Raw genomic sequence first — 10,141 nt, 5'->3', positions numbered from 1 at the left:
CCTTGTACGTTCTCATCCAAATTATTGATATAGATGAAAACAGCAATGGGCCCAGCACCGAACCCTAAGGCACACCACTAGTCACAGTCCGATAAATAACCTTCCACCATCACCCTCTGCTTCCTTCCATGAAGTCAGTTTTCTATCCATTCAGCTATCTCTCCTTGGTTCCCATGCGATCTAACCTTCCAGAGCAGCCTACCATGCGGAGCCTACCATGCGGAGCCTACCATGCGGAGCCTACCATGCCTCGCTGAAATCCATCTACATCTACAGCTCTGCCCTCATCAACCTTTTAGTTCACATCTTCAAAAAACTCAATCGGATTTGTGAGAAATTATCTCCCACGTACAAAACCATGCTGACTATCCCTAATCAGCCCCTTATCCATCAGAAAACTCTAGTAACTTTCTGACTACAAATGTAAGGCTCACTGGCCTTCAGTTCCCAGGTTTTTCCCCGCATACCTTAAATAGACACACAACATTCACCACCCTGCAGTCTTCTGATACATCATCTGTATTTAATGATGACTCATTAATCTCAGCCAGAGCACCTGCAATTTCTTCCCTAGCTTCCCATTTTTTTAGATATATCTGATTGGGCCCGGGAGATTTGTCTACCTTCATACATGTTAGGACCTTCAGCACCTCCTTGGCTGTAATACTGACTGTCGTCAAGACTCTTTCATTGACTGCCTCAAGATCCCAGGTCCTCATGTCTTTCTCCACAGTAAAACCAGAGGAGAAATACTCATTGAAGCCCTTGCCCATCTCCTGTGACTCCACAGAGTTGACCACTTTAATTCCTATGGGGCCCTGTCTTTCCTCATCCACGTTTCCTTACACCCACCTACCTTGCCCTTCACTCTACCAAGAACATGCACGTCCTCGACTTTTGTCAGCACACCTTTAAAAACATCCAACTTTCCAGATCTTCCTTTTCTTTTAAATAACCCGCTCCAATCAACTTGAATGAGTTCCCGTCTAATACCTTCAAAGTTGCTCGTGCCTCAATTTAGAATTTTAACTGAAGATAGACACAAAAAGCTGGAGTAACTCAGCTCTGGAGGAAAGGAATAGTTGAAGTTTTGGGTTGAGACCCAGGCCCGCCCCGTCTCTATCCATAACTATCTTAAACCTAATAGAACAGTGTTTGCTGGTCCCTGAAGGCTCATTGACGAACACCTTCATCCACTTGCTCCTCCTCCCAATTTCCTAAGACTTGATTAGGCGTGCTCTTCCATGTGGGGTCTGCCCTCATACTGCCTGAGGACATTTTCTTGAACACTTTTGAGAAATTCTGTCCCGTCTAAACCTTTTGCACAATGACATTCCCAGTGGGTATTGGGAGAGTTAAAATTCCCTACTCTGACAACCTTATTAGTCCTGCAGCTGCCTGCAATCTCCTGGCATATTTGCTCTTCTAATCCCTGTTGACTGCAGTACACTCCCAACAAGGTGATCATCCCATTCTTGTTTCTCAGCTCTACCCATGTAGCCTCACTGTTCGAATCATCAGAAATGACATCTACCGCGATGTTCTCCTTAATCAATAAAGCAACACCCCTCCTCTGCCCCCACCTCTATCTCTCCTGAAGTATCTGTACCCTGGAACATTAAGCTGCTAGTCCTGACCCTTTCTTGACCAGATTTCTGTGATGGCTACAATGTCCCAGTCGCACATATTTATCCACAGCTTGAGTTCATCTGCGTTATCAGGTGCAATTAATTCCTTAGTTTAGATCAGAGATACAGCATGAAAAAAGGCCCTTTGGCCCAATGAGTTTACCTTTGATCACCTGTTCACACTGGTTCTATTTTATCCCACTTCGTATCCAATCTCTACACATTAAGGACCATTTTGTGATGCCAATAAACCTACAAACCCGCACATCTTTGAGACATGGGAAGAAACTGGAGAACGCGGAGAAAACCCACGCGATCACAGGGAGAGGGTACAAACTCCTACTGTCAACACCCGAGGACAGGATTGAACCTGGGTCTCTGGCGCTGTGGGGCAGCAGCTGCATCACTGTGCTGCCTTTGTTCACATAAAGTTCACAGTAAATACAATAAGTACACAATAAATGCAGAGAAGAATGCGAAACAGTGGTGCAAAGATTGTAGTGCAGCTGAAATACTACAAAACAAAGATGCAATAACAGAATAACCACTGAGGTAAAGGGCAGCGGTACAGTTGCTGCCTTATTGCACTTACAAATCAGAGAACCGTTCAATCCCGATTACAGGTGCTGTCTGTACAGAGCTTGTACGTTCTCCCCATGGTCACGTGGGTTTTCTACGAGATCTTCAGTTTCCTCCCACACTGGAAAGACGTACAGGTTTGTAGGTTGATTGGCTTGGTATAAATGTAAATGTGGGTAGGGCAGTGTTAATGTGCGAGGATCGCTGGGCGGTGCCGGAGGGCCTGCTTCTGCGCTGCATCTCTAAACTAAACTAAAATGTGTGTGGCAGCACCTCTGGGAAGGGGGGGAGAAAGTTCATTAGTTATGAAGCTATGAAGAAGCTGTGTTTAATCCTAGATATCTGAGCTTCCGAGTTCCTGCCATTTCTCCCAGAAGGTAGACGAGAGAAAAGGGAATGGCCGGAGTGGCAGACATCCTCGATGATCCTTCCAGACTTCTTCAGACAATTCACTGTGAAAATGGACACGATGGAAGTGACAAACCCATGGTGGACTGCCTGTGATCACCACTCTCTGCAGGTTGAGGCGATCAATAGCAGAGCAGTTGCAATATCAGGCTGAGATGTATCCTGTCAGAATACTTCCCTGAGCTCACCTGTCGAAGTCCCAAGAGAATTCTAGGGCAAATCTTCTCACACGCATAAGAAAATAAATATGATGATACAGTGATATTGGTGCCTTGGAACTTGAAGCTATCACCCGTCTCCATAGCAACTCCATTAATGCGCTCAGGATTGCCTTCACTCTCCGAAACCCCACCCACTTCCTTGGGTCAGCAACCCCCTTTGTTTTGCTGACATCAAGGGCTGGATAGTTGTTTTGGCACTGGCATTGACACAAGGTTCTCGATCTCCTTCCTTTACTCTGACGTGTTTTGTTGACGCGGCTGATGCAGCGATAGCACCGGAGAACATCGGTCTGGTGTACTTGGTCACAGTCACAGGTGTGCAGGGAGTAGCGCAAAGAACTGAGTGTTTCAGGTGCCTATAAAGCTGCAGCAAGTAACAATTTAATTGCATATAGACACAAAACGCGCGGGACAGGCAGCATCTCTGGAGAGAAGGAATGGGTAACTTTTTGGGTTTATAATTGCTCTTGACAATTAAACACTTTTCACTCTTGATGTGGGCCATGACCAATGGTTCAAAGTTCTTCATTGTGATTGATGTGAGAGCTACTGGGCAATGGTCACTTTATTTCCCTTGGGGACCGAGTGATGGTGCCCTTGAAGCTGATGGTGACAGTACACTGTTGAAGTGAGGTTGAGGCTAGGTGATTGGTAATTTCCCTCACCTGCACGTCCTCCAACCTCATCTACTGTTATCTGCTGTTCACCTGCACGTCCTCCAACCTCATCTACTGTTATCTGCTGTCACCTGCATGTCCTCCAACCTCATCTACTGTTATCTGCTGTTCACCTGCATGTCCTCCAACCTCATCTACTGTTATCTGCTGTTCACCTGCACGTCCTCCAACCTCATCTACTGTTATCTGCTGTTCTGGGTGTGGACCTCCATCTATATCGGCGAGACCAAGCGTAGACTGGTCGATCGTTTCACTGAACACCTTCGCTCAGTCCGCCTAGGCCAACGCCATCTCCTGGTTGCTAAACACCTGTTGTGTTTGATAAATCACCAGATTCAGATAACAGAGTGTGATTCACTCAATAATTTATTACACTACTAAGGCACATACACTCGCGTATCCCCGAATATCCCCGAACGCATTCGCAAACCCCGAATACACAGCAGAGCACGCCCCAGGATATCTCTGCACACTCACGTAAACCCATAGGCACTCACAAACTCAGCGGAGTATGCCACAGGATGTTTCGTTCTTGATCTCCTGGCAGTTCGCGACACAGTCCAGGGCTGAGGCTCTCACTGAAAGGGCGCCCAACACCAACCTTTATGGCATGTCCTGTCAGAGCAGACCGCGCCACTGGCCCTCTCTCCGAGCCCCCCTTGTCTGCAACGTTTCTGCGCTACTGGTGGCAGGGGTCTACCCAACTATTGCTGTTGTGTTTGTTCACCAACGCTACGCCTTCCCATAGAATGGCCTGAGAAAGGCTGCGTTGCCAGACTATGCGAGTCCCCGCATGGACAGGTCCAAGGTCAATTCTAGCAGATCTTGTTTTCAAGAGGCTATGGAATGTAGGGCTGCTAATTTAGCTGATAACTCCATTCCACATTTTTGCTGAAATTGTCTGTTTAACCCTTACACTACAACACCGTCGCTCCCCCTCCCACACTGACCTTTCTGCCCTGGGCCTCCTCCACTGTCAGAGTGAGGCCCAATGCAAATTGGAAGTACGGAACCTCATATTTCACGGGCAGTTTACACCCCAGCGGTATGAAGATTGACTTCTCTAACTTCAAGTAACCCTTGCTTTCCCTCTCTCCCCATCCCTGCCCCACCCTAATTCTCCGACTAGTTTTATTGTCCTCCAGATCAATTTTACTTTGTATGCCTTGTCACCTTCTCCATAACCAACTGTGAACCATTCTACATCTCCTTGACCATTGTCCGCTTTGATGTCATTTTCACACCTTGCCCTTCCATATCTAGTTTCCCTTTCCCCTGACTCTGTCTGAAGGGTCTCGACCCGAAACGACACCCATTCCTTCTCTCAAGAGATACTGCTTGTCCCCCCAAGTTACTCCAGCATTTTGTGTCTATCTTTGATGTAAACCAGCAACTGCAGTTCCTTCCTACACAATAGAGAAGCAGGATTGGTTATTGAAGATAGCTGTATTTAGGGTAGAGATTGGGACAGAATAATCTGCTGCTGCAAGATTTTCTATATAATTTAATTTAATCCTCATTGGAAATATGGGCAGTGGTCAAAATATAATTTAGATCTGATAGATGATGAGGAAATCAAGGGATGTGGAGTTAGTGGAGTAAACTGGCACTGAAGAGAAAGGTCTCCAATAATTTATTGAACACCAGATGAGATGCCAAATATTTTTATTTCATTTTCATAATTGCCGGTGGCCACTTTATTTTTCAACTGCAATGAAGTGATGCTTTGTCTATCATTGATTGTTGCCGGAAGTCACAATTGCTATTGGTTTTTCCACCAGGATCACTGTATTGGGTGAGTCATTCCTTTAAGTACATTAAAGTACATTAATTTTGTACTGTGTTAAAAAAAAATTTGTATGGATTCTTCCTCTTGATATTATTAGGTTTATGAGAATGATGGGGTTATATCATTGAAACTTACTGAAGAATGAAAGGCCTAGATAGAGTGGATGTGGGGAGGATGTTTCCACAAGTGGGAGAGTGAAGGACCAGAGGGCAACCTCAGCCTTTAGAAAGGAAATGAGGAGGAATTTTTTTCGCCAGACAGTGGTGAATCTGTGGAAGCCAAGTCTTTTGATATTTTCAAAGCAGATATTGACAGATTCTTGATTAGTACGGGTGTTAAAGGTTACGGGGGTGAAGGCAGAAGAATGGGGTTGAGAGGGAAAGATAACTCAGCCACGATTGAATGGCGGAGTAGAGTCGATGGGCCAAATCAGCTCCTCTGACATGAATGTAATTGGGTTAACGTGTGAGGAGTGTTTAATGACTGGAGCTAATGATGATGCTACCTTTTTGTCACTTGAACCTAGCTAGGTGCAGTGAAATTCTTTCCTTCTGCATACAAAGTACACAAAAGAGTCACCACAAAGGCCACCGCGAGGCTCCGACCCGTCCACCTCGCTTCGACCATTCACTCCGCGCTGGCTTCTCCGCGGCGCGCTGTGTGGCGAGCTCTCCTCCATCTGCAAGTCGGGTCTGCTTGCCGGGGGTGTCCCGGCCCACTGCTCGCCAGTTTAGATGGATGAGGGGGATCTCATTTGACACCTATTGGATAATGAAAGGTCTAGAGTGGATGTTTCCAGTAATGGAAGAGTCTAAAGCCAGAGGGTGCAGCCACAGATTAAAAGGACGTCCATTTGGGATGGTGATGAGGAGGAATTTCTTTAGCCAGATTGGTGAATCTGGAATTCATTGCCACAGATAGCCATCATTGAGTATTTTTAAAGCAGAGATTGATAGGTTCTTGATTAGTAATGGTGTTAAAGGTTACGGGGAGATGGCAGGAGAATGGGGTTGAGAGGGAAAATGAGATCAGCCATGATTGAATGGCAAGTAGACTTCATGGGCCAAATGGCCTAATTTTGCTCCCATGTCTTATGGTCTTTGAATGGCATGATCTTTATTTCATACACTGCACTGACCCACCTTGAACACCAGGGGAGCTATGTGAGGATGCTCTTCCTCGACTTCAGCTCTGCCTTTAACACGGTCATCCCGAGCAGACTGGTCACCAAACTTTCTGACCTTGGATTTTCCCAAACCATCTGCCAATGGATCAAGGACTTCCTGACCAACCGCCCCCAGACCGTCAAAATAGGCCCTCACCTCTCCTCCACCATTACACTGAGCACCGGCTCACCACAGGGCTGTGTGTTGAGCCCCATCCTTTACTCCCTCTACACTCACGACTGCGCCCCCACCCATCCCACCAACACCATCATCAAGTTCGCGGATGACACGACTGTGGTTGGACTCATCTCAGGAGGAGATGAGACAGCCTACAGGGATGAAATCCAAAGGCTGGCAGCATGGTGTTCAGTGAACAATCTTGTCCTAAACTCCTCCAAAACAAAGGAACTTATAATAGACTTCAGGAAAACCAGTGCAGAATACGACCCACTCTACATCAATGGGGTCTGTGTGGAAAGGGTACCCGCTTTCAGGTTCCTGGGTACGCACATCGCAGAGGATCTTACCTGGTCTACCAACACCATCACCACAGTGAAGAAGGCACAGCAGAGACTCCACTTCCTGAGGATCCTCAGGAAAACCAACCTGCAGGAGAAGCTCATGATGTCCTTCTATCGCTGCTCCATCGAGAGTGTGCTGGCATACTGTATAACCACATGGTATGCCAGCTGCTCAGAAAAGGACAGGAAGGCCCTTCAGAGGGTCATCACGACGGCCCAGAAGATCATCGGCTGCTCACTGCCCTCCCTGGAGCACCTGTTCAGCCTACGCTGCCTCAGTAGAGCAGGCAAAATAATAAAAGATCCATCCCACCCCGGCCACCGTCTGTTTGTTCATCTGCCCTCTGGTCGACGTTTCAGGTCGATCAAATCCCGAACAAACAGACTTAAGAACAGTTTTTACCCCAGGGCCATACGAGAACTGAACACTACCTTCTGCACTAGGCAACACTGTTAAAACTTTTGTACTTAATATAATTGTATTTATTTGTTTTTGCATTTATTGCATATATGTTATTACGCACCGTCAGGATTGGCTATATTTTAATTTCGTTGTACTCGTTGCAATGACAATAAATGAATATTATTATTATTAAAGGTTTAAATACTTTCCAGAAAATCTTCTCAATTTAGCATATTTAAAACATAATATGGATAGAGTAATATGTCTTCAGATTATAAATGCGATGAAAAGTGATGATTTTTAATGCTTTGGGTGGAATAATGCTCTTTGTTCTGTAGGCTTTCAACAATCTAGAATCTGGACAGAATCAAGGAACATGAAGACTCATGTTGCAGAAATCACGTTAGTTATAGCATGTAACATACCTTGTGATAATAATTGGTGATTAGAAATTTATGCTGACGTACGAGACATACCATCATTTAAGATTGGCATGATTTAAAACCCAATGCAATGCAATTTCTTGTTATTGCTCCATTTTTGAAATTTTAGGTCTGAAAAAGAAATTTAAATTCTCTCATAGTGCTGACACCTCACTGATCTATTTACATCAGTGCTGCCATGCAATTTTAATCTTTTAAACAATACTCCAAGTTTGGCTAATAATTATTTTAAAGAGTTGGCATAACTTTCTAATTTTAGACCTCAGTTATTTATAGCGTCATAGTTTTCCATTTCTCTTATAAAATCAAAGATGCCATGAATTTTTTGGGGGTCAAATTTCATCTTACTGTGATAGCTGCTGAGATATATACATGCTTCAATGTCTCTGTTAGTTTGTCTTTAGTTTACACTTATGCATTGTAGTAAGGATGGAATGCAATATAATTTCATATATTTCAATAAGATTGCATTTCTGATATATTTTAAGTCAGATCTTTTGGCCCTGCTTACACGAAGCACCTTGATCTTCTATGCTAAAAGCAACACAAGAAAGCTGTGGTTTACACATTTAAATAACTTGCATGTGGTCTGGCACTCATTGACCCAGGGCATACTGCTCTATGGCAAACCTCCTCTGTCAAACCTCCACTTGATAATGTGGGGGTGGGAGTTTAAACTGGTATTTCCCCACAACTTTATCCAGAATTAAGAGCGAGGCTGGTGACTCAACCTGAGACTCCACTCGGATACAAATGCAGTGAACATTAAATGGTTTGTAACAAAAATTAATCAATTTCTCAACTGGTAACTCATGCCAAAATGATCAAAGACTTCACCTATCCAAATGGTGTGAGATCATTAGATAAGCCTGGATTTTTCACTGCCGATCATCACATTGATTCACATACATTTAATGGTGGAAGTTGTCAAAAAATGTCCTAGTTCTTGTAGCATCAAAATAGGTTAAAATGTATATTTGTGCCATTTACATTGTACCAATCGCTCAGTCTAATTGACCACACGGCTTTTATCCTGCCTGAGACAAATGAGAGGGCAAACCATATTCTTGTTTTTTTTTTACTGTAGATATAACAAATGTCATGATTTCAGAACAGCACCCTACTTTCTTTGAAAAAATGTACATCTGTTGGCACTGAAACCCAAGATAATTCACTACTTATGATTATTTATCCAAAAATACAAACGCAGCTTGTAACTACTTATTAAGTTATTCAACTACCAGTGAACCTATGCAATGAGTCATTTATTTTCCAAAATCACAAGCTTGGAACCCTCTGTAAATCTTTAAGTGCACAATAGGCCACAGACATTTTAATGTTCAGTAATCAATTCCTACTGCTATGTATTTTGGAAAATTAAAGCTCAAGAAATATGATTACAGTAAAAATATTTTGAATAATGCAAAATAAATCAATCATGGGAATATTTGAACATTTGTAAGATACATCATTAACAATTTCTTAATCCAGTGGTAACCATTTTAACTTAAATTTAAAACAACTCAATCTCTTGCTTTTCTACATCCATATTTCTAAAGTTTCTCCACAATTATATTTTTGATTATGACGTTCAAAACTGTACCCATTTTATTCCCCAATTGGAATCAAGGATACAAAAAAAATGATCAAGAGTTGAATTCAAAGCTTTGCTAAACTTAATTTCCAAAATTGTCACACATTCCCAAGCACAACAAATACTGCATTTTTAGTCAGTGACATTATTAACACATAATCCAGCAATAAGTGTTTATCAAGAATAATCATATTTCTTTCAGTTACAATTACAAAGAAAGTCCTAAAATTCTGTACAATTTAAAGTAGGTACCTTGAGACTGAGAAAGAGAAAAAAGACCAGCACAGGAAGCTCAATGTTCCAGGGTAGAGGTGCTTCTGGACAGAGGCGAGGGGAAAAGAGATGGGGAGGGTTGCATTATTGGTTAAGGAGGATGTTACGGCAGTGGTCAGAGGGGACATTACAGACGGTTCCTCTAGTGAGGCTATATGGGTGGAGCTGAGGAACAAGAAAGGGATGATCACCTTGTTGGGGGTGTACTACAGGTGCCCAAATAGTCAACGGGAATCAGAAGAACAAATGTGCCAGGAGATTGCAGGCATCTGCATGTCTAATAAGGTTGTTGTAGTAGGGAATTTTAATTTTCCCAACATTGACTGGGAATGTCAAAGTGCAAAAGGTTTAGACGGGGTGGAATTTGTCAAATGTGTTCAGGAAAGTTTCCTCCGGCAATATTTTTCGGGCACAACACGGGAGATGGCAAGGAACTGCT

At 43.5% G+C, this 10,141-nt stretch overlaps 1 protein-coding gene across 3 annotated transcripts in view; it reads left to right on the top strand.

Moving 5' to 3' along the window:
- The window catches only part of clcc1 (chloride channel CLIC-like 1), a 31,844-nt gene extending 22,548 nt beyond the window's left edge, over positions 1-9,296 (top strand). For 2 of the 3 annotated variants that reach the window (XM_078407814.1, XM_078407812.1), the window contains one exon: positions 2,546-6,622. In XM_078407814.1, the coding sequence (XP_078263940.1) occupies positions 2,546-2,632 (87 nt within the window). In that variant the 3' untranslated portion in view covers positions 2,633-6,622. Of the gene's footprint in view, positions 1-2,545; positions 6,623-7,730 lie in introns of those variants that run through there. The other variant, XM_078407813.1, reaches the window with a different exon arrangement.
- The last annotated feature ends 845 nt before the right edge of the window (positions 9,297-10,141 follow it).

This window comes from Rhinoraja longicauda, chromosome 11 (genome assembly GCF_053455715.1).
Source record: "Rhinoraja longicauda isolate Sanriku21f chromosome 11, sRhiLon1.1, whole genome shotgun sequence".
In the NCBI taxonomy this organism is placed as follows: Eukaryota; Metazoa; Chordata; class Chondrichthyes; order Rajiformes; family Arhynchobatidae; genus Rhinoraja; species Rhinoraja longicauda.
Note: the sequence above shows the minus strand (reverse complement) of the source record. Positions and strands in the feature narration are given on the sequence as shown.